Source organism: Schistocerca nitens, chromosome 7, assembly GCF_023898315.1.
Source record: "Schistocerca nitens isolate TAMUIC-IGC-003100 chromosome 7, iqSchNite1.1, whole genome shotgun sequence".
In the NCBI taxonomy this organism is placed as follows: domain Eukaryota; kingdom Metazoa; phylum Arthropoda; class Insecta; order Orthoptera; family Acrididae; genus Schistocerca; species Schistocerca nitens.
The window spans coordinates 103,637,535-103,661,944 of NC_064620.1; the positions used below are offsets into that span (position 1 = coordinate 103,637,535).

At 37.1% G+C, this 24,410-nt stretch overlaps 1 protein-coding gene across 6 annotated transcripts in view; it reads right to left on the minus strand.

Moving 5' to 3' along the window:
* LOC126195416 (E3 ubiquitin-protein ligase HECTD1) overlaps positions 1–24,410 on the minus strand; it is a 314,241-nt gene that overhangs the window by 30,219 nt on the left and 259,612 nt on the right. For all 6 annotated transcript variants that reach the window (XM_049934021.1, XM_049934022.1, XM_049934020.1 and 3 more), the window contains 4 exons: positions 23,255–23,385; positions 21,052–21,251; positions 16,809–17,037; positions 10,223–10,427 (listed from right to left, as the gene is read on the minus strand). In XM_049934021.1, coding sequence (XP_049789978.1) covers positions 10,223–10,427; positions 16,809–17,037; positions 21,052–21,251; positions 23,255–23,385 — 765 coding nt within the window. The remainder of the gene's footprint in view (positions 1–10,222; positions 10,428–16,808; positions 17,038–21,051; positions 21,252–23,254; positions 23,386–24,410) is intronic.

Sequence of the window (24,410 nt, forward strand, 5' to 3'; positions counted from 1 at the left end):
TCTGCTGGTTTTGCGGTTGAATTTCATTACGAATAACATCTATGCAATGTCCTTATCACATTGCAAGTGCCAGTCATAGTCAGAACAGCGTTCTGATTAGCTGAGAACGCATTATGTTAGAGCTAAGTGAATTTGAACTCGGGGCTAATGTGGTGTGTGTTTTTGAAACCAATGGAGCCGAAGTGTTTATGTTTCAAGAGCCTCTGTACCTAAGATTTATACTGCATATGGGGAAAACAGAAAAAACATCATCTGCTAAGTCACAATGTGCACACAAATGTGCAATGACTGACTGAGACAGATGGTCACCAAAGACGATTGTGATGACAAAGAATAGGACAACAGTTGCAAAAGTTACTGTGTAACAGAATGTTGTACTCGTAAACACTGTCAGTACCAAAACAACGTGAAGGAAGCTCTGTACGCAGAGGATTGTAGGGCAAGCTGGAATTCCAAAACTACTCGTCAGCTATGCAAGTGCTCCAACAAGAAAATATTGTGCCAAAGCTACAAAACATGGACTATGGAGCAATGGAAGAAAAGTGATATTGTCGAATGAGTCTTGTTTCACAAACAGAAAATTCTGGTCAGATTTACGTCCTAAGAGTGAAACATGACAGATTTGGCTATAATTTTGGCAGCTACCGTATTTACTCGAATCTAAGCCGCACTTTTTTTCCGGTTTTTGTAATCCAAAAAACCGTCTGCGGCTTAGAATCGAGTGCAAAGTAAGCGGAAGTTCTGAAAAATGTTGGTAGGTGCCGCCACAACTAACTACTTCTGCCATCGAATATATGAAGTGCTACACAGGCATGCTTTGCAGGCACAAAGATAAATACTGGCGCCAAAACCTCTGCGTCAGGTAAAAGAGAGAGAGAGAGAGAGAGAGAGAGAGAGAGAGAGAGAGAAGAGAGGGGGTGGGGGTGGAAGACTAGCTTTTTTTCCTCCGCCACGAGTTTCGACCACTGCATTTTCATACATTATCCAATGAAGTAAATACAAATTCCGTATTGTTCATCTTCGAATGTAGCAGCATTTCAATGTATTACGAAAATCCTACTGGCAAGACTGTTTGGGATGTTTGTCAATATGGCCAAATCTACGTTCTGAAGATTTTCCTACCTGTCAGAAGAGATGGTTGCTAATAGGAACTTTTATGAATTGTGAATCACATGCAGTATTCTCTTCACCATAAGAATAATACGAATATAAACATTTTGCCATTTATTCTTTTGTGTTTCCTGCTTTCTCATTTAAATCCTGTCTGCCTAATAAACTACGAAACTAGGGTGAGACAACAGCAAACGCGGAAGAATATACATATCATGTCATGTTTATATTCATATTATTCTTATGCCTAATAGTGATACAGTCAGAAATGAAGCACGGCAATTGACTAGATTTTTAAATCTAAGATGACTAATTTCTGTGCAGAATGTAATGTACTAAAGAGGTGTCTGCAAAGATTTTCATGCCATTGTTTCGCTAATGAGGTGATTTCTCTTTTTTTATATATAAATTATAAGCAGCAGTAGCGTGCACAAAAGCAAGCCATGCCGTGAGCGGCGACAGGCTGTAAACACTCATCATCAGAATGCGACAAACGATGCATGACACACTACAGTAATGCATTTTCAGCTTAGAGTGACGTAAACACCTATAACAAAGAGAATGGCACTTATCAGATCAAAGAAAAATAAGCAATCAATTCAAAAAACGTAAAAAAGGTAGGGCACCCATATAAATACGGACGGAGCGCCTGACGCATAGCAATGGCTACCTGGTAAAGCTTAACTGCTAAGCTTACGAATCGAACAAAACTACTGTAGCTGTATCGTCATTCATTTGACCTAAATTGTGTCTCATATTACAATGGACCAATGTTTCGATTTGGAGGTGCGGCCTAAAACTTTTCTCTCCCCTTGAATTTCGAGTCTCAAATTTCAGGTGCGGATTAGATTCAGGAAATTTTTTTTTCCCTTGATTTTGAGTCTCATTTTTCAGGTGCGGCTTAGATTCGAGTAAATACGGTATATCGTGGTATTTCATGGTTACTCTGCAAGGTAACATTGCTCCCAAGGATTACGAGACCATTTTTGGCTAATTAGGTACATCACATGGTAAAATATTTTTTACCAAATTCAATTGCCGTATTTGGTGTCCGTTTTGGCTGAAATCTTTTTTGCAAATCCAGTGATACTTCAGCATTATTTAGTGATTTTTATTGCAAAATTCACATTTCTTTCCGCCAAAGCTATCTTTTTGGGAAATTCAGTGACTGTTTTCTTGCCCTGTTCATTTATTTATTTTTTTTGTCAATTCCAGTGATATTGTTTTTGCAAATTTGCTTGTTATTTGTGAAATTTTATCTTATTATTTTTAAAATTCAGTATTATTTTTGCACTCATTGATATTTTTTGCAAAATTACGAGTTATCTTCTGGAAAATTCATTGTTTTTCCCAGTTCAGTATTATTTTTTGACAAATTCAGTTTTGTTTTGACAAGTTTGGTATTGTTTTTGTCTAATCCACCATTGGTTTTCCCAGTTCTTTGTCATTTTCGGTGCCACATTCGTCGTAACATCAAAGTTTGTTGCAAGCAAACTGAACTGTCATCATAAGATTATACAGGAACATCAGCCTTGAGGAGATCAGAAGTCAAATTGCATTTTTAACATTCAATAACTATCAGTCAGTAAGCTATATTAGTAACAGGCTGTCCTCAAGTTTATAACAGTTTTATGTTGCAAAATTACAAACATTGTGTGATATCGCCAACAAATTGCATATTTCATATTATTTCGCCAAGAACTGCAAAAGACATTATTTGTTGCATTATCACTTTCGCGAAATAATCTTGTTCCTAATGATGCTGTGTTCAAAGATGACATGGACCACAGTCCACACAGCTCGCATCGTCCAGGACTGGTTTTGTAAGCACGAGGATGAATTCTCACTTTTCCCCTGGTTACCAGAGTCAACATATCTCATTACTGTTGAGCTTTTGTGGTCTCCTTAGGGGGAGGAGGAAGCACTATTGCTATCCACCTCCATCATCGTTACGTGTACTTACCACTATTTTGCATGAAGATTGGTATAACATTCCATTAAAACCATACAGGATTTCCTTTACCCATTCTGAGATGACTGGAAGCGGTTTTGAATGTCAATTGTTTCCCTATACCATATTAGGCTTTGTAATGTGCTGTGCTTTTGGCATTTCTCTGTCTTTGTCCACCCCTGCATATTAGTGCAAATATAGTGGCGATTTTTCTCATTAACAATAAATTGCAGAATGATCAATGACCAAAACTGCAATTTGCAGGCCATGACATTTGTCATAGCTGCAAAAAAAAAAAAAAAGGTATGTACATTTTATACTAGGATTTGCAGAACAATTAGCTTCTCTGCAAAAGAAAAGAAGATTTATAATGCAATTTGTCATGTGGCTGCTTGTATGTGCAGTTAGTACGTAAGGATTACTGCTGATGATACAATATGGGCGCTTTTTGCATTTTTGTTTACTTCAAATTTAATGTTAACGTGAGATACAGGTAGACTCTGCAATCTGTCAGGCTTCGTTATAAAACTTTTAGGAGACGATACTGTTCGTATGTTTGATGAGATTAGGAAAGTATATTAATCACAGGAAAGTTTTACTACTTTATATACAGACAACAGCCCAGAAGCTCCAGAAATGAATTCTTTTGGCAGCAGTGAAAGCGAAGAAGTTGCCAATGGCAAGGTAAGCGTTGGACAGTCTGAGAAACAAGACACTTTACAATGAAAGTGGGGCTAGAAGACATTTCACTGCAAGAAATGAAAGTATTTCTCAATATTACAACAGACAGACAGTGAAACATCTATTATCTCCAACTGCTGCAACTGTCCTTTAATTAGTCACTTCTGAAGGTTTTCAGTTTTGCTTTTGCTCCTCACTATTAACATACTAAAAGCCCAAACTGGAAATCTATACACACCTCAAGCAACTGTGTGGATATAATGGTTTTATGCTGTCTCATTGATTCAAATCACAGTAGAGGAAAATTCACTGTAGCTGTAATGGTGATTAGGATGATTTTGGGCATGTATCACACTGTTGATGTAAAGTTTTTTCAATGTATACCACTGCTTTTAATACAGAATATTTCAACTGGACATATTTTTTCAGATTTTTTGTTTGAACTAATTCAACCCATTAAAAAAAATACTTTAAGGAAATAGTGCATTTACTGTATTTCACATCTTGTGCTCATCATCCATTCGAGATAACTTTACACAAAGAGTGGTAGTATTTCCTAAGCCCATGGTTTAAATAGCACATACGATTCTCACTCTTACTTCTATTCATCCTCGCAGTCAAAGATCTCCCCAAAATTAAGAGCCATGTACTAAAATTATGTTTTGTTTTTGTTTTCTGCTACTAGGCAGTGCCAAAGGTTACACCAAAGTTGTGAACACTAGACAATTTCGTATTAATTCACATAAATTCACTTGATGATAGAGATTTAAAACTCTGAAACATGTAATGGAAACATAATAAATTGTGACACGTAACAGTAAACTCTAACCTAAAATGTTCACATTTGCAGTTACCCTAATTTTTTTTATTTGCACCTTTGAAGCAAATAAGTTTTTGTGTTTACAGAGCAACATGTATTTTCTTGTGGTAAAGAGGCCCTTAACGTTATGTTCATTCACGTACTTGGTGTATATACACAGAAAAAATAAATAAAATAAAAAACAAAAAATTCCAAATTTTTCCCAGATCAAGTGAAATTTGTGACTGCATTGAGAACTTTTTGACACGGAGGACACTGCATATTATCTTGCATGGAGAGTCATCAGAAGATGCAGAAGTAACTTCGAGTGTGCCCCAAGGAAGTGTGTTGGGACCATCGCAGTTCATGTTTTATATTAATGACTTTACAGACAATATTAATAGAACCTTGGACTGTATGCAGATGATGCAGTTACCTGTGATGAAGTATATCTGAAGCTGCATAAATATTCAGTCAGAACTTGGTAAGTTTACAAGGTGGTGCAAAGATTGGCAACTTGCTTTAAATGTCCAGAAAATGTAAAACTTGTGGTGCACATCACAAAATGGAGAAAAAAAGAAATTAATAAAGACAAAAAAAAATAGTATCCTACAACAGCAATATCAGTGATTCTAAAAATATGCCTTTTCCCGGTGAAAATACAATATATACTCTGGATGAAAGACATTTTTTTCTGTGTTAAGTGACAGTATAATTTCCTTCAGAGCTGTAAAACTTATCACTCCTTTGTGTGGCGAAGATTTTATACACTGGCAGAACTTACTGGCACTTAGGAAATGAAGCCCAGCGAAAAACCCCACATTTAGGAAAGATCTTAGACGTTCTCCAAGATATACACTACATATTTTTGTTTTGCGAAAGTATAAATACAACTTCTACAAAATACAGCACAGTAACTTCTGAAGCACTGAAATTGAGATTGGCTGACAAAAGCGCTTGTGCAAAGCAATCGTAGCTCGTCTCATGTGATCTCACCAGCCAATGACAGCAGATATTCAGAGCACAGGTCAAGTGAGGGAGTCTGCCAATAGCAACATTACTGTTCAGTAGCATGAACACGCAAATATGAAAAGTTAATGGTTGATATTAATATACGTAGAGTATAGTTACAAGAAAAGCTAAGCTTTTGCATATAACACTGGTCATCAAAATGTTTTTGCTGCTTTTTCTGAGGGTGTGACTCGGTGGATCCTAATATCACAGATTACAATGCAGCAGCTAAATATTTCTGACAATCATGTGATTACAAATTTAATTGCTGTGCACTGAACATTTTGTGAGTTACCTGGCTGAACACACATTCCGTCGAGCATTTTGGCTTTTCAAGATGAGAGTAAAACATTCCAAGATTTGTTGTTACTTAGTACTGCATAGACTTTGTCCTAAAACCTTTGACACATTTTGCTGTTGGCAGACGTTTGTGTATGTGCTATGTTTTGTTGATGTAAATGGCACATTTTCTTTGCAACTTAAGTTTTATTTTGGTGTTATTCTCTTGTTTATGTTTTATTGCCGCAGGATTATTCTGCAATAGTGGGCTGACGTAAAATTCTTAGAGTATCAGTTCTTACCAGCGAAAATTACAAAAATTCAAGTGCAAACTAAAAGAACAAAAAAATCTCCAACTTCTAAAAAATTCCCAGGTTTTTCCTGGTTGCTCTAGGGTGTGTACACACTGTTATTCTCATAGAAATTATATATCTCTAACCAGAAGTATGAACCAGCTACATTGAAGCCAAAAACATTGCTATAACCATTACTCATAATTTGCCTCCTCACTATCATTGACTTTTACCACTCTGTGTGCAACTCATCTTAGTCAGCAGTTACTAGTGAAATTTCACAAAGCTTATGCTATGTTTGAAACACACATTTTCCCTATACTCTTAACTCCAACTTAATTTTCTTTCACCAAAACACATTGTGCAGCTACCTATAAGGTTTACCTGTATAGAAAAAATGAAAAGTATTAATTCATACAGGGGCCAGTTGAATGCGTCAAGGATATATTAATTAATGTAATCTGACAGGGCAGTGGAAAAATTTTAAACATTATAGTTGCATCTTCAATTTTTTTATAACACCACCTCTCTTGTTTTAATGCTTGTAATAGAGCTCTTCTGTTCTCATCTCATCCGCTGTCGTGTACAGATGTATCTTGTTCTATATGTGCCTAATAAATAAACGTGGATAGCTCGTGGAAGAAAAGTATTTTATTTCTACCAGTTGCGAGAACACCTGTTCCCCTCTGTGTGCATCATGAACCATCTTCAGGATTCATGGGAATAATCTTCAAGAAGCTGACCACCGTGTCGCCATTGGCATTGTTGTATTATGAGAGATGAGAGGTAATTGTTATTAACCCTTTTAGTGCCAAATACGATCTGATTGTGATCCAGATTTTCGGTGAAATATGCCAGTAACAATCTGATCGTGAGGCCCTTCTCATTCATTTTTTCCGCACTTGAAGTCAAAGTTGTTAGTATTTCCTAGCCAAGACGGAGAAGGAAGGCCGAAGGCACAGAATATCAATCTTCTTTTTGACTGTCAGTGCGATATGTTGAGTAAAATAAACTTCTCTGGTGTTATTTATTTACCGAGTATTTCGTGGAGCATAGCATCGTCAAGTGAGAAGTTGCGGTTCGATACGAGTGATTTAGACAACAATATGATAAGTAGTGGAAGTGAAGATTAATTTGCAGGATTTGCAGAAAGTGGATCGGATTATGAGATGTCCGGTGGAGAAGAGGACTCGACATTTTCTTCTTCAAGTGACGATTGTGCGTCAGCAAATGACGACGACGACCAAACACAACTGAATTGCAGTGCAAATACTTTTGTTGAAATACTGTATGAGGCATCAGATAATCCGACCTCTCCAAGCTTTGTGTATGCAGAAGTACCAGGCCCTAAACATATACCAGCAAACGCCACACCAACTGATTTTTTCAATTTGTTGTTCTCGCAGCAGCTTCTTACGATTATGGTGACTGAGACTAACAGATAAACTCGCCAGATGATTCAGTCAACGCATTTATCGCCAAATTCGAGAATCAAACAATGGCAACCAACAACGAGGGCTTTTATAGCAGTGATTTTGAATATGGGACTGATAAAAAAAACCAACAATTTTTAGTTACTGGTCAACTGATGCAAACCTGTTGACACCGTGGTTTTCGCAATTCTTACATTTTGTAGACAATTTGAAATTTCACCCTTCTGGTCACACATTATATGATCCAACAGCCAAATTTCAAGTGTTGGTGGATATTGACAACAATGTTTTCTGTCACTACTACACTCCACACCAGCAACTGAGTGTTGATGAAAGTCTTGTTGGGACAAAGGCACACTCACAGCTAATCCAGTATCTTTCCAATAAACATAATCACAGATGGGGAGTCAAATTTTGGATGCTGTGTGATTCAGTAGTAAATTACTGCCTAGGGTTTTATGCATACCATGGTGCAAAAAGTGATGATGACCAAAAACGAAATAAAAGAGAACGGCCTGAGATATGTAGTTGTCATGAAACTACTAGCTCTTGGGAGCTACATGCAAAAAGGTTACCATGTGTTTTGCGATGACTTTTTTACATCTATTCCTCTGGCAGAAAAGCTGTATTCAGTCGGCACTTATCTAACGGGAACAATTAGAAGAAACAGAAAATTCCTGCCACGTGGTCTTCTGTCGAATTATGCTGTAGGTCAGCTCAAGTTTTTCAGGACATCTTTTATACCTCTCTGTGTCTTCAGACAGAAGAAATCACAGAGAAATCCAGTCCTCCTTGTGAGTACATCATCCTCTGCTACATCATCAGAAAAGACAATTCGCAATAGACAGTCGGTCAAGAAACCAGATGTAATTTTTGAATATAATAAGTGTATGGGTGGTATTGACTCCTCTGATATGATGGCATACTGCTGTTTAGATGAGAGGAGGACTGTCAAGATGTGGAAGAAGGTAGTGTTCAGCATAATTGCCAGGATGTTGCTGAATGCGTATGTTTTGTACAAGGAAAGCCTAAACCCCAGCGACAAACCACTGACACTGCTGAAGTTTAACAGCATAGTCATTTGCAAACATTCTCAACAGTGGTTTCAGGCAAGGACTGCAACCACAAGTGCAATAGATATAAATGTACCTGCTCCAACAGTATCCGGTGTAGAGACTCTTCCGGCGAGAAAGGAACGCTACTGTAGCGTTTGTTCTACGAAGGATAAGAAGCGGCATTCACGAACAGTATGTGTTTGTTGCAAGAAAGGACTGCATTCTTCATGTGTTGGTCAGCATGTGTGCAAGTAGTTGTCATAACTGCAACCTCACATTTGTCTAATGTTATGTTCTTTTTGATTTTTTCCTTAGTGAAATAAAAAATTTTGTATTCCTTTATGGAGCTTTTGTTAAGGAAACTACAGAGATTCCATATATACCTGAAAGTTTTGAGTATATCATCATCTGATGGGTCTCAGAGTAAACTGAAATCAAAGTTTTAATTTTGTTCGATAAACCCCATCATGAAAATAATTTTTTTTCTCTGAAAATATGTTCTTTGACAATGTGTATTGCACATATTACTGTAGCCAGCAACATTCCCTAAAAATTAAAAAAAATTACATTCCTTTATGCATTAGTTTAGATTTTATTGCAAGTATTGCAGAGGTCTGCATTTTACTGTAAAATCACATGGCACTTTTAACATGATCTCTTGAGAAAATGTCTGGCACTAAAAGGGTTAATAAGAGTTACTTTGTGTTACAAAAGATTGAAAGAGGTACCTATTGTCACATTGTGATATCGCCATCCCCCCCCCCCCTTCTAAATTAATTTGATTTTTATAGCCCCCGGAATGCAATTTCTGACTTTGTTTTAATATTAAAATCAATCCCATTATTAGTTTCTATATTTGATTTCAATGCAATTGCCACCAGGCTTCATTGAAATTAATGCAGAGGCTCATCACAATATAATTATCATGATAACTTTAATTACTAGTGCATTACCTCAGTACAGTAGCTCCATCAGACAAAACTAGGAGCTTTAATTTAATTTTGACAGACAGAACTGCCCTAACATAAGAATTCAATATAACCACTATAAAGTCTTTGATAAGTTTTGATATAAATGCAGCTGTAAATCCAAAATATATCAAAAACAGACTTAATAGCTTCAGTTGCCTGAGGATGCAGTCGTGTGAGAGAGTTGTGTTTGCCTGTGTTTATGCGGGTGTGTGTCATCTGTTTTTGACGGATGTCTTACTGGCTGAAAGCTTTATCTGTGACATGTCATCTGTTTTTGACGGATGTCTTACTGGCTGAAAGCTTTATCTGTGACAGTCTTTTTGTTGTGCCTATCTGTGACTCAGCATCTTCACTATATGGTGAGTAGCAACTTTCTTTTTCATAACACTGTTGTACCCTTAAACTTTTATTTTTTCAAGGCTGTTTATTTGGTACTGTTTCCTACCTGTAAATTCAATCTTGCTGCTAACCTTCAATATACAAATTACATCTTATTACTATTTAGCGGTTGAGAGAACTTTATTTGGTGCTGTATTCAGGATCACTGCTTTCCTACTAAATTTTTCCATTGGACTGATAAACATATAAGTACTCATAATGTTTCTCGTTAATTAGTACAAACAGGAATGTAATACTCACCTCAAGGATGCTCTTCCTGTCAGCATGCAAACGCATGACTTGTACAGCCCAGTCTAGGAGCTTCTCACCACGTGGAACTTTGACCCTTTCATGTTTCAGTCTTCCCACACGGAATTCATGAGGGTCTTCTCGGCGGGGAGACAAACCTGGTGCTCGCTGTCGCTCAAGAGTTACATCACGTTGTGTCTGAAGCCAGACGATCGACCTGTAAAATCGAATGCAGAGCTGAAGGTAATTCTACTACGCAAGTTAAATATCTGAACACAGAAAACATTTTTCTCAACATCTGTGACAAAATAAGCATTGTACACCAACAGTAACCCTCATCCTGGCTTGTAGCAGGCCGTGTACTACGAATTGCACTACCCATTTTTGCCTCGTGGACTAACTCAAAATTTCAGCTTGACACTTTTTTCTTCTCAGGATTAATATTAATCTTACAATTCAACATTAACTGAAATATTATTGCAAAAGTTATGCCTCAAACATGGTTCTAAGAAGAAGGAGAAGACGATGACGAAAAAGGAGGTCATCAACAATCAAAATGTTGGTCTGAACACATTTAAGTGCTCTACTTGGCACAGTTTTAATACCCAGTTAGCCCTCTCAGATTGTTTTCACCCTTGTCACTTGCTGTTTTTTCACTCCTGGCAATGATTTGTTAATGACAAAATAAAATGTTGCTCTGTGGTTTGGAGTCTGTGTTTAACTGTATGTCCCCTGTAAGTGGTAAGATTGGAGGATGGGAAGGATATACAGCCTCCAATGGGACCATGCCTAGTAGAGCATTGCGGAGTTTAAACTGACTTTTAGTTTGAGGACACTTCTGTCTTTTTTTACACAAACTATTACAACAGTTCACAATATTATGAAAAGGATAGATTGCTACACACCATATAGCGGAAATGTTGAGTCACACATAGGCACAACAAAAAAGACTGTCAAACAAGTAAGCTTTAGGCCAGAAGGCCATCTTTCTAACTGGACACCAACAAGTACTACAGTTAGAAACTGTGTGTATCTTTAGGCAGCGTAACTCGCATACTATAAAAAATACTCCAAAATATTAAGAAAAGTAATAAAAGCAGCAAAAATAATGCATAATGATGAAATCATTTATAATTCAGCAAATAAATCAAAGGCTATGTGGAGTGTTATAAAAAAAGAATGTGGAGAATACAGACAACCTTGCAAAAATATAACACTATCACATAAAAATAAACAAGTAACAAACCCCTTGGAAGTAGCCAACACATTTAACAACTTTTTCACAGGTGTTGCTGAAAATATGTTACAATCAAACTTTAAGAGCACCCAGGCAAAAGAATATAAAATAAGTGCATGTAGAGGATCGAAGTATATCAGTTCTGTTTCACAAGATGAAGTATCTAAAGCAATAAAAGGACTAAAAAATTCAAAATCGGCAGATATTGATGGTATACCTGCAACAATGTTAAAGAAGAGCGCATCAAACCTAATTGAAGTACTCACACATTTATGCGACTGCTCACTTCAGGAAAGCACTTTACCTGATGTGTTGAAAACATCATCAAAAGTTATTCCTGTATATAAAAAAGGGGATAAAGACAATGTAAACAACTACAGACCCATCACAATTCCCCCCTGCATCTCAAAAGTACTGGAAAAAGTTATGTATGAGAAACTTATGAAATTTATAAATAAAAACAGCATCCTATGTAATGAACAACATGGATTCAGAAATAAGAGGTCAACGACAACTGCTGTCTATGAGCGCATCAATTCCATCCTAAACCTGATGGACAAAAAACAGGAAACAATAGGAGTCTTTATTGACTTGACAAAAGCTTTTGACATGGTGGACCATAAAATTCTGCTATCAAAGCTAGAAAGATATGGTATTCGAGGTCTGTCCAACAAGTGGATCAGTTTCTTCCTGACTAATCATATGCAGGCAGTGTGCGTCAAGCACACAAATATTGAACTAAAAACTGTATCTAATCACTTATCCGACTATAAACAAATAAAATGTGGTGTACCCAAAGGATCAGTATTGGGACCCCTTTTGTTTCTTCTGTACATAAATGATCTAAGCTCAAATATTGATGCACACAAAACAATCATATTTGCAGATGACACCACGATTCTACTAAAAGGAGACGACGATTAACAGTTACAGCAGACAGTAAACACAGTCACGAAACAATTTAGCAGCTGGGCACAGAGTAATCAGCTTGTAATAAACAGCAAGAAAACTGTTGCTCTAAAATTCCACAATGTTCCTAACAAGGACATGTTTATCCCAGCAGTCTCTATCAATGACGAACCAGTTGGTAACAATACTGAAACCAAATTCTTAGGACTTTGGCTGCAGAGTAACATCAGATGGAATAAGCATATTGAATATCTCAATGCAGAACTGAGCAAAACATGTTATCTTCTTTGTTCATGAAAATCATGCTGTAGTGAGAAAACAGTATTGAATGCATATCATGCGTACTTTCAATCTCGTCTTAGATATGGGGTCACCTTCTGGGGAAACGCTAAAACAGCTAATAGCACTTTTAAACTACAAAAAAGGGCCATTAGAATTTTGTTTGGGTGCAAGCCTAGAGACTCTTGTAAACCCCTGTTTAAGAAATCTGGTATTCCTCCATTACCGTGTGTATACATTATGGAAACCCTTTTGTTCTTTAAATTAAATGTAATAGGCAAGGACCGGAGACTGCAAAAAAACTGTGATATACATGAGCACTTTACCAGACAAAACAAACTTACATATGATCAAATCAGCACAGCACTGTGCCAAAAAGGTACTTTTCACATGGGAGTTAAGCTTTATAACAAACTTCCTGAAAACATAAAAGCTATCACTGAGATCAATACATTTGGAAAATCTCTAAAGTCATATTTACAGCATCACTACTTTTACTCCATTGAAGAATATTTTAATTTATGAAATGTGTTATATAAATACTTACGTGTAAAGTGTATTATTGTAAGCTTAAATATGTATTCCTTGAAATGACTTTCAGCCTGTATATTTATAACTTGACTTGTCCAATGTCTCATGCATAAGCTGCTATGTAGACAACAGGACCAATAAAATACAATCTACAACTGACAGCCTGCAAGTACCCAGACCAGACTTTATTCATCCATTATTTGAGAGTAAAAGCACTTGGAACATACAACAAACTTTACAGACAATTCTGAATCTTTATGGACCTTCCTCTTGCGGATCCCCCCCTTTCCCCAAAGTGCACACACAAAATGAGGGAAGGAAAAAAGTTAATCACTGACTACACTTTGGCTGTTCATGCAGTAAAACTTCAGTATCAGCCATGACTTTAAATTTATTAGTTCTTTAGTACCAACTCTATTCACAACACAGTTTGCAGACACTACCTACATAATTACTGAATGTACCTCCAAAATTATATTGCTGTACAACACATAGTTCAGGAGATATGACATCATCAACATTAAGAGGCATGAAAACTTGCTTTTCCTTACAATGGGGCACAACTAAGACTACGTTCACCCAATGTTTAGCAATGAGAGGTTAACAACTTTCAACAAACATTAAGCACAATTTCAAACCATTTCTCGATTAGATAATTAATGTCAAATATTTAACATCTTACCTCATCTGTAATGTAATTAGAGGCTTGAAGGTGTTTTATACATGACAGTTCAATTCTTTAAAAAAAATTGGTAGTTTACTGGCAACAGTATCAAGCAGTACTGTTTATATTGTTCATAAAAACGGAATCACTGACTGCTAGAAATCAGAACATACAATTACACCGAAGAGACTTTACTTAACTGTAAATTAGTGTTCTCAGCCAGGTGAGTATCAAACGAACTTTTAAAAATGGGGTTTCAAACATGTTAACCAGACAAATTATCATACCATAAAACACCTGGATACTACCCTCAAGAGCCAAAGAAACTGGTACACCTGCCTAATATCGGGCAGGGCACCTGCAAGCACGCAGAAGTGCCACAACAAGACATGGCATGGACTCGACTAATGTCTGAAGTAGTGTTGGAGGGAATTGACACCATGAATCCTGCAGGGCTGTCCATAAATCCGTAAGAGTACGAGGGGGGAGGGGCGGGGTGGGGGGGGGGGGGGGGGTGCATATCTCTTCTGAACACCACAATGCAAGGCATCCCAGATACGCTCAATAATGTTCTCGTCTGGGGAGTTTGGTGGTCAGCGGAACTGTTTAAATGCAGAAGAATGTTCCTGGAGCCACTCTGTAGCAATTCTGGATGTGTGGGATGTCACATTTTCCTGCTGGAATTGCTCAAGTCCATCCGAATACACAATGAACATGAATGAATACAGCTGATCATACAGGATGCTCACATACATGTCATCTGTCAAAGTCATATCTAAATGTATCAGGGGTTCCATATCACTCCAACTCCACATGCCCCATACCATTACAGAGCTCTTCGGGAAAATTTTGAAGAATGGTGGTCAAACCCTACAGGATACCATCACATAAAGGCCGAAACGTGTGGAACTCCATTTAGTCGCCTCTTATGACAGGCAGGAATACCTAGGGCCTAATCTTACCACCAGACCCGCAGGGGGAGGGGCAGGAAGGGGGTGGACGGGACGGGACGAAATGATGCATCCTTTGAGAGGACACTGCAGATTTGTTCAGTATACCCCTAATAAGCCTGCAAATTATAGGATCAAGATTTATGCCTTATGTGATGCCAAAACATTTTACACCCTGAACTTTGAAATTTATTGTGGCAAGCAGATGCCAGGATCCTACCTGAAGTCTAACAAGCCTGCTGACATTGTACAAAGATTAGTGACACCAAGTGAGAAAACAAACAAATCTTACAACTGACAATTACTACAGTAGCTACCATCTGGCTTAAAATGTACTTGGCAAAGGTTTGACTTTCTTGGGAACCATGGGGGAAAAAAAGAGGATATGAAGGAAACAGCTCCAGAATTCCAAGCCAATAAAACCTGGGAAGTCCAGTCATGTCTCTTCGGTTTTCAAGACTATTTCTGTATCGTCTTGACTGTTCCTAAAAAGAACAAAGCTGTGATTTTTTATCGACAATGCACAGCAGAAATAAAATAGGTTAAGAGACTAAGAAATCAAGAATGAATTTGGACTACAATACTACCAAAGGAGGAGTAGGAACTGTAGATCAGATGTGCTCATCCTACAGTACTTCCAGAATAAAGCAATGATTGCCACTTGCACTTTCCTACAGACATCTAGATATAGCTGGGATAAATACAAATATTATTTTCAAATTAAAAAATCCTGATAGTAAAGAAAGAAGACGAATTTTTTTGAAACACATTGCTCTGGACCTTATGGAAGAACATTTGAATCAATGAGCATTACTAGAGACACTTCCCAAGGATTTTCACACCTTCTTGACTAAATGTAGGCACAAAGAAGAGAAGACCAAGGAGCCAACAAAAACTTGAAATTGTTAAATATGTGGCAGGCATAAAAACAACAGAACCAAAACAGTACGTATGAAATGCAAGAAAAATGTATGCAAGAAACAGTGTCATAGATACAAAATGCGTACAATGTGAAAGTGAGCTTCAGATGGAAGTTAACTAATTTATTCACAATCATAAACAGTAGTGGGAGTTTATGAATGCTCGATTTCATAATGTGTTCCCTTGTTACTTTCTTTCATGTGAATCAGTGCAATTAAGTGATACAATTAAAAGAACCATGAAGGCAATAAAGAATATCTGCTTGTTATAAATTACTATGACAAAAATAGGCAATTGTGAAGGCAACATATAAATAAAAAGATTATTTTCATAGAGCCATGAAATGTTTTATGTTTACTCCAATAAAATGTAACTGGCGATTATATAAAGCTTATTTTTCCTTAGGTTAAAACGGTAATACTAATTGCGGTGTAAAAGCTGCAACACACCCACTCATGGAAGTATGAAAGGCGTGCCCACCAGAGGGTTAATTCTCTGCATCATTTTGGGAGTCATGTAGCTGTCGCAAGATGTATAAACAAAACATGTAAGCACAGAGTGTGGTGAGAATTATTCACATTATGAGATAGATCCAACATCCAACAAACGGATACTTATCACTGTAAGTAAATGTGAATAATGTGAATAAGTGTCAATAATTCCCACCACACTCAGTGCTTACAGGTTTTGCCTTGCCAGAGCAACACGACTCCCACACTGCTGCAGACAGTTAATAAATATGAACATTCTGGTGACTAATCGCTTGGCAGTGTGAAACCAGTAATGGACTAATAAAAAAATTGAAGAACAAAACAAAAGGTGACTGGTTGCCGTAATTTCAAGAAATCTTTACAATATTCCCATATATCAAATGAAAGAAGACGCTTCCCGAGACTCCGGACAAGTGTGACACACAGATATTCATCTTGCAAGAGGAGCTTAAAGCCAGGAGTCAGTCAACATGAAATAGATAATAGATGGAGTAGTACACCACAAAAATCACCAAGACTTTCAGAAACTCTGCTAGTTATTTATTTATACTAGCTTTACTGTAATTCAGCCCTGAAAGTGCCACATAACAATCACTAAGTTTTAGTATTAACTAACCTTGAAGCGCCAAATGCAGTACAATTGAAGTATAGCTGTCTTGTCTCAAAGGGAAAGAGGAATGGACAAGATCGGTTGAGTTCTTCACACCACGATGGAAGGGCCCCTGATGACAGCACCAGAGGATCCTGTATCTGTTGCAGCAATTTATTGGTTATCTTCTTACTAGTGAATTCTTCAATAGCTAAGTGACCTTCACTGTCTTCAATTTCATTTTCATTCTCTGCCTCTGTTATAAAAACCAAAAATAAATGTATTTTCCTTAAAGAAAGTTAGTCTTCTAAACACATTAATGCAAAAAAAAAACCACATAAAAACCATTGTAGTTTTTTCCCAAAAATAATGTAAAACGCATAAAACAAGCTACACATAGGAAGAAACTTAGAACACTGTGATATGCTAGTTGCTTCAATTATATAAGCTCTGAAACAAAACTTCAAAATAAAAATGACCCTTCACCTTATCTCACTTCCTGTATGGCACTCTTAAATAAAGGTATTAAATCTATAATTACAAATGTCTCCCCAACAATTGTGCACCAAAACCAGCACGTCTGCTTGCACCTCCAATCAATCACACATTTGCCACTGTGAAACTGGACCAAAAATGGATGGTTGGGATTCATTAACATGAAATAAATAAGGAACATTACAGTTGAATGACATAATATCAACGAAGTCATTACACAGAGTACTTGCTCAAAATGAATCAACGATGAAGCAGTGTGTTCCAGGGTAGCTATGTAACTATGGCTGGACGAGTGAATGAATCCTGTTCCTTACAAATATGAGGACATACCTTGCCTGCTGCTGTGGAAGGGTTGTCAAGCAGCATACATTTAAAGGGTGGATAGTAGTACTTTAGGCAGACTGTGTAGGTAAGAGAGAGAGAGAGAGAGAGAGAGAGAGAGAGAGAGAGAGAGAGAGAGAGAGAGAGCGGAACTTATAAAAGCAACCCTCGGACAGGATGGCGAGCTAAGTAGGCATATGTGAGGGAAATACTGTAACCGACAGGTAGCACAGGCTGAAATATACAGTCGAAGGCAGAAGTAAAACATGTATGATTTGATTTCATCTCAGTTAAAGAGGAAGCTTAAAGTACAACATCTCGTCAAATCTAAATCACGAGACCAGGGAAAGAATTCAAAGATAGGAAAGGAAATCAGCCAGAGCGTAGCAGAGGAACCTGTTGGCACATTTACCTGAATTGATTTAAAGAAACAGTGGAACATGTCAATCCAGATGACCAAGCAGAAATCTCAATAGCACTTTTCCTAAATTGGGGTGCCCAGTATCTACACTGCAGAATCTCAGCTGGTCACACCTTGAGAGTTCCAGGGTACTAACTATCTGATGTAGTACTTCAAGAATGTTATTCTCCATACCTTTTCATGAAGAATGTTGTGCAAGAACGTACAGTGATGTGATTACAATAAAATAATCACAGATAGCATAGAACTGCAGTGTGTTCACTTACACTTGTAGAAACCAGGCAAGAGAGTTCTTTGGGTGCCACAGGATCTATCAAGTATTTTATGGAACCAGGTGGGTGATGGGGGTGGAAACATTTAGTTTTAAGTGCCAATTAAAGAAATTGTATCCCCAGTAGACGGACTGCAGCATCGGGTAGTACTGTATCAGTAAACAAGTGCTTCAGTATAATTTTCTGTTTCGTATTGTAGTGCGGTCAACTAATGATACTTGTCTCCAGGAAAAACTTACAATGGATGCCATACAGAAATATCCATGAGGCCATCACATTTTTTGTTGTTGTCCACAAAAGGGCAAAGTTTGATTGATTTTTTTCTGATTTGTCATGAAAGTAACTTGTGTCACCTGTAAACACTCATACCACTGTCTGTAATTTTTGCTGTCTTTTGCTATCAATACTGCTTACTTGCTTGTGCCCATGATCTATGGTACACTACCGTTTAAAATAACAAAGTGTTACCAATAAGTAGGGATAAGAAAGACTAGTTATATTTTGTGGCAAAATTCTGCACCACTCTTTTGCAAAACTGGTTTGTTGTTGCCAAGTCAACTTTTTTATTTTTTATTATTATTTTATTTTTGCTTTAGTTGAGTTCAAATCTCTTTCTTGTTAAATTTTGATGTGATTTTTTGTCAAATTTGATGCTATTTTCATAATTACATCACAGTTTGTTATGCAGAAAATGTTCATTTTATGATCATACAGAAACCTCAGTCTTGAGGAGATTAGAAGTGAACAAGCAATTTTCACATTTAATTACTCAGATTTATTACTTTTTATACAGGAAAATTACAAATTTCATCTCTCAAAAATCACCAATTACAGTTTTCACATTATTTTCTTGTCCCTTTTCATGAGCAATTGAAAGAAAAACCAACAAACAGTTTCCAAAATGTTAACATTTCACCTGCTTGCAGGGTATGTTTATGACACAGTTTTGCTGCTGGCACTTTCCTGATCACCAGGAGCCTTGTTATATTCATGCTGCAGCCTTACTGCTGGTCAGGAGTAATTACCCTGCAGTTAATCACATAGCTAGCAGCATTAAACAGGGTGCTGGTGGAGTGACCTTGAAGCAGCCAATCACAACTCAAGTTTCAGAACATACAATGATAGTTGTGACATGAAACACAAACCACCTTGAAATTGTTGTCTCGTGAAGATCATAGCGAGCAGTGGGGAGAACAGTGACAGTGCAGGGTAAATGGGCTGGTAAGACTCCGTGGGTTTGATTCACTTCAGGCGGCCACGCTGGCAAGGTGGAAGCATCAACACACCCTAAGTTACACATTAAACCCTTTCCTTTCCTTCCAATCAAGTTGTCCATATTTAAATTATTATCTACAATGCAATTAACTACGTTCGTTCCCCATAAAAATGCATACATAATAGTGACGATACTATCTACAAACATATAAGAAGACAAAGGTCAGCATTTCATATTATTGTAGGGCTGAAAGAATTTTCCTGAAGAGGAATAAAAATAATTATCTTCACTCAACACACACCCCACTGTAATGGATCTGGGAGATGTGTTATTTTCTACCGTATTTGTAGATACCCAATTGTAAATCTTTTCTTATATTTTTGTCAAAAATTTTTTATTGTAATTTGCCTTATCTTATGTTAATTTACTTATATTTTTGAGAGTGACAGCATATTGATTGCTATTAGTAGATGTGACGAAGAATATCAAAGAGACTGGTTACAAGTGGAGGCTTGTGTGTTGTGTAAAATGTCTTTGACGCTGGAGTCATCTTTGACTGTAGTCAGTCGGCAGTTAACTCTTGGTGTGTGTTGACGGTAGAACAATGTGCAGGTCGCCGTCATAAATAATTTGCTAGTGAACAAAAAAATTATGTTACTATTTTTTTTTATACAAACTTTAACAAGAAACTACATTCGAAGAAATGGTATTTGAAGCACCAAAAATGAGGCAAACGCATTGAACCAGGTCATTTCTGCAGCCGACAAAGATGCATTGTGGAATCACACTTCCACTAGACCACTGAAGCCAAGACAAATATCGCCTTGTAAACATTTTATGGAAAAGGTACTGTCACGAAATATGCCAAATTTAAGTAAATAAAAAATAGTGAGCATATTTCACCACCCTACTTAAGCAAACATCTGAGAAGAAAGTCAGTTTTGGGATTATGCAAACAAAACACTTTTGTTGTAAATACTAGGCAATTGTCTGGAGATGCACAAAAGTCACTTTCTTTCTTTCTCTCTTCACAGCTGTAGGCTTTAACACAGAGTGATGTTAAAGTTCAGGTTATTCCCATCAATCAAAGAATATGATGACAAAAAAAGGCAACAATCAGAAAATGTAATTACATTCTATGACACAATTCATTTTATTCATCATAATCTAGTGACTTTAGGTTTTGGGATTACGCAACAATGAAAAGTAAGAATTACAAACAGCAACTAAATCAGTAACACATATTAAGTATAAAATTCTTCACTGTTTGATTCACTTGGGACAAACTAGCAGGTCAATCTATACATGTGTGTAGACTTTAACTGCAAACATGCGAAACGTGGAAAGTTACATAACTTTTAACACTGCATTGTTCACATTCTGCAAGGAAACAGCTCTCTAACATACTAATACCTACACAGTAATTCATGCCCAAGACTCACAAGTTATATTTAATCATAAATAAAAATAAAAAAAAAAAAAAAAAACTTTTTTGAAATATGAGCCCCCTCAATAAAATGCAGAGGAGAATCTAATAAAGCTTACCTTCATCTTTAAATGTGCTGATGACAAAAAGATGCCTGAGAAGTTGCAGCACATCATCAACACTGCAGGCAGGCGGCATGGTTGGTGTCGCAGGAGTAGAAGGTGAAGTAGTACTTGAAGGAATACTGCTCTGGTGTGTTGAATCTACATTTTGTTGATCCTCTTGTCCAGGTGTACTGTCATCTTCGCGATATACTATGCTGTAGCACAAGAGACACATGCAACAATAATAAGCAGCCCCATAACAACATTAATATGATCATCAAGTTAAACTTTGTCATGGAGTCCATGAAAAGTGCATCAAATTAACTCATTACATCCCACTGTATGATTTATCATACGCATTCTCGTCTTATACACACCTGTTTCCAGCAGATCAATGTTAACAACTGTAACATTTCTTATAACTTTAATTGTTAGTTTGGAAGTCCATGGCTGAAAACAACATTTAACAGAGAAGAGCAGGATTGCTTACTACCTGGTAGAAAGCATTTGTGCTAGTGCTATTAATTCTGCCACTTCTCGTAACGGCTAGGTGACAAGTATAATAAAATTACGATGTATGTTTTTGTACCTTTGCTCATATTATTACAGATTACTAATTTGGATACTAAAACACATAGAATAAATTCAAAATGATTACTTTATCAGCACTGTTGCGCGATTGGCTTGTATCAGTATGTACGAAATATCATTTTATTTCAGACAAAATTTGGAAAAGCAGAGACATTTAGAAGAGCTTTTAAATATCCTGTACTCCACAGAAGAGGAAGATGATGATGATGACTAAAGTTTTACTGATACATTGATACCTCTCAGGAGCTCTAATTTGTGTTATTCAACCAATTGATGGTGATGACAGTGAAAAAGACGATGTGAGTACTGATTCAGAAGGACAGCCCATTGCTTTTTCTAGTCTCAGTTGCCCACCCGCAGCTGTAGCGTCATTTTGGTGCAGCCTTCTATACAAACCCATGATCTTTCTCGGTTTCAGTCAACTCCAGAGTCCATGGGGCATTTTATAGGTGGAACTGACATTGTCTGCTGCTCCTGTAGTCCATACTTGCTTCCAAAAGGAAGCCAGATATGAACTATAAACCCATGCATTTGTCACTCCCCCCCCCCCCCCCCCTTTGTTTCCTTCCTAGGCTGGGTGCTGAGCAGGTCTGTTGAGTCTATACAGGTTGTTTACCCCTAACAGATCTTGTACCACTCTTTCCAGTTCATCACTGTGCCAGAACACTGATTGTGCATTTAAATGTGCATTTAATAGTAAATTTTGTTTGCTTGCATACTTTTTAATTCTACTTATACTGACTGCATAACTTCCTGTTTCACGAAAGTACTGACCATAAACTGACTGGAACCATGTTCCACTGTCCCCTGCTAACTCTATTCTATAGGGTACAGAGTTTGGGTACCTTAAGGATAGCACATTTCAGAATTAGTTACTATGACTGCCACCATGATTACGCACCATCCTGCTACCATGATCACGCACCATCCTCATTTAATGCTCAACAAACACATTTACAGCAATCCTCTTGTTTGCCTGATAAAGAAACCTTCAGTTCTGACAGTTACTTGCAGCTTGCATAAGTTTTTATTGGTCTGCCTGCTACCACCTGGTAATTACAACTTCCCTTTATTTACATCATTACCCACGAACATTAGTTTATCAAAGTTACAGAGTTTAGGTGATTGCTATGGACAATCGCATTGCAAGTGCTGTTATGTCTGGCGAAAATGCTACAACCCAGTTTGTTCAAACTGGTAAAAAAGATAACTAGTTCCCATAAAACAATGTTCTATTAGTTGTGGTTACCTAACTACAAATGAATATATCACAGCATTACAAGGTATTTTAAATACTACTAATTGGTATCTGCAAAGACTGTGTTATCGTTGAAAGGAAACGAGGTCCTCAAGCTGCTCATGATTATTCGTGTGTGTGTGTGTGTGTGTGTTTTACAAAGTGTATAGGGTTTAGACATGTAGAATGACTCGATCATACCATACTGTTTCTGACATTTCCACACACTCATGGAGTGGGCTCTGGCTATATACAATGTGTAATCTGATATAAATTCTTAGCTAAATAGCTGCTTATATCATTTTCAAAATATGCATTAGATTTAAACATACTGAAAATTATAAGAATTTATGAATAATGTCAACTTACTTATAAAGAATGTCAACTTACGTGTATACTGGTTCCCATATACGTCGCAGCTTTTCTTGCCTTGTTCCAAGTTCTGCACTTTGGACAAGCTGTTGTACAGCTCTGAATATTGTCCAGTTACGGTCTGTTAGTGGTACTTCAACATCAGGAACCTAAACACATAGAAAAGAAAGCATTATTTACAAATTGCTTAAACTTGAGTTTGTGTTAATAATAGAAAAGTTAATTATATGGTGATGACGCAGTAGTACTGTTGTTGTTTATGAGTAAAAGACTGATACATGAGCTAAGGAAATACTAAATTAATATAAATATACCACCACTTCAAAATGTTCTGAGACTTACAAGCGATGTCGGCACAGTAACTACAGTGGTGACTTGAACCAACAACTGTAAACAACAGATATGCATTCATTCAGACAGCCAGTTGTTTGTAAGCAGTGGCTATGGGACCGTGTTGTGTCAATGTTTTTTTATTGCACATCGCAAATGAGCAACAGCTGTAAATCGAATGTCCAACATATTCTCGACAATGTTTTTAAGAAGAAAATGTATGCGCAAACTCAAGCCATCGACAATATTATGAAAAGGATAGATTGTTACTCACAATATAGAGGGTACACCGAGTCACAGACAGGCGCAACAAAAAGACTGGTACACATTTGAGCTTTTGGCCAACCTTTTCCTAAAACAGAAAACACACACACACACACACACACACACACACACAATCACAACACATACACAACCACTGCCTTTGTCTCTGTCTCTGGCCTCAGCAGCCAGAACCAGTGGTTATATGTGTGAGAGATGTGCTTGCATGAATGTGTGTGTGTGTGTGTGTGTGTGTGTTCTACTTCAGAAGAAGGCATTTTGGCTCGAATGTATAGCAATCTTTTTGGTGTGCCTGTCTGTGGGTCAACATCATCTCTGTATGGGGTAGCAATATATCCTTTTTGAAATATTGTAGCTACTCCAAACTAGTTTTGGCCAATGTGATAAGCAAGTTGAAAGACATAACAAATGAAGACTTTTCTGACATTTTCACAGGGCTCTATGAACATTCTGCACATTGAAGTCAAGGGAGGGGGGAGCTGATGCATTCAAACAATCATCTTAACTTTTATCTATTTTTGTAAATTCAGTCTTGATATATTTTTTTTACTGACCTGGGTAT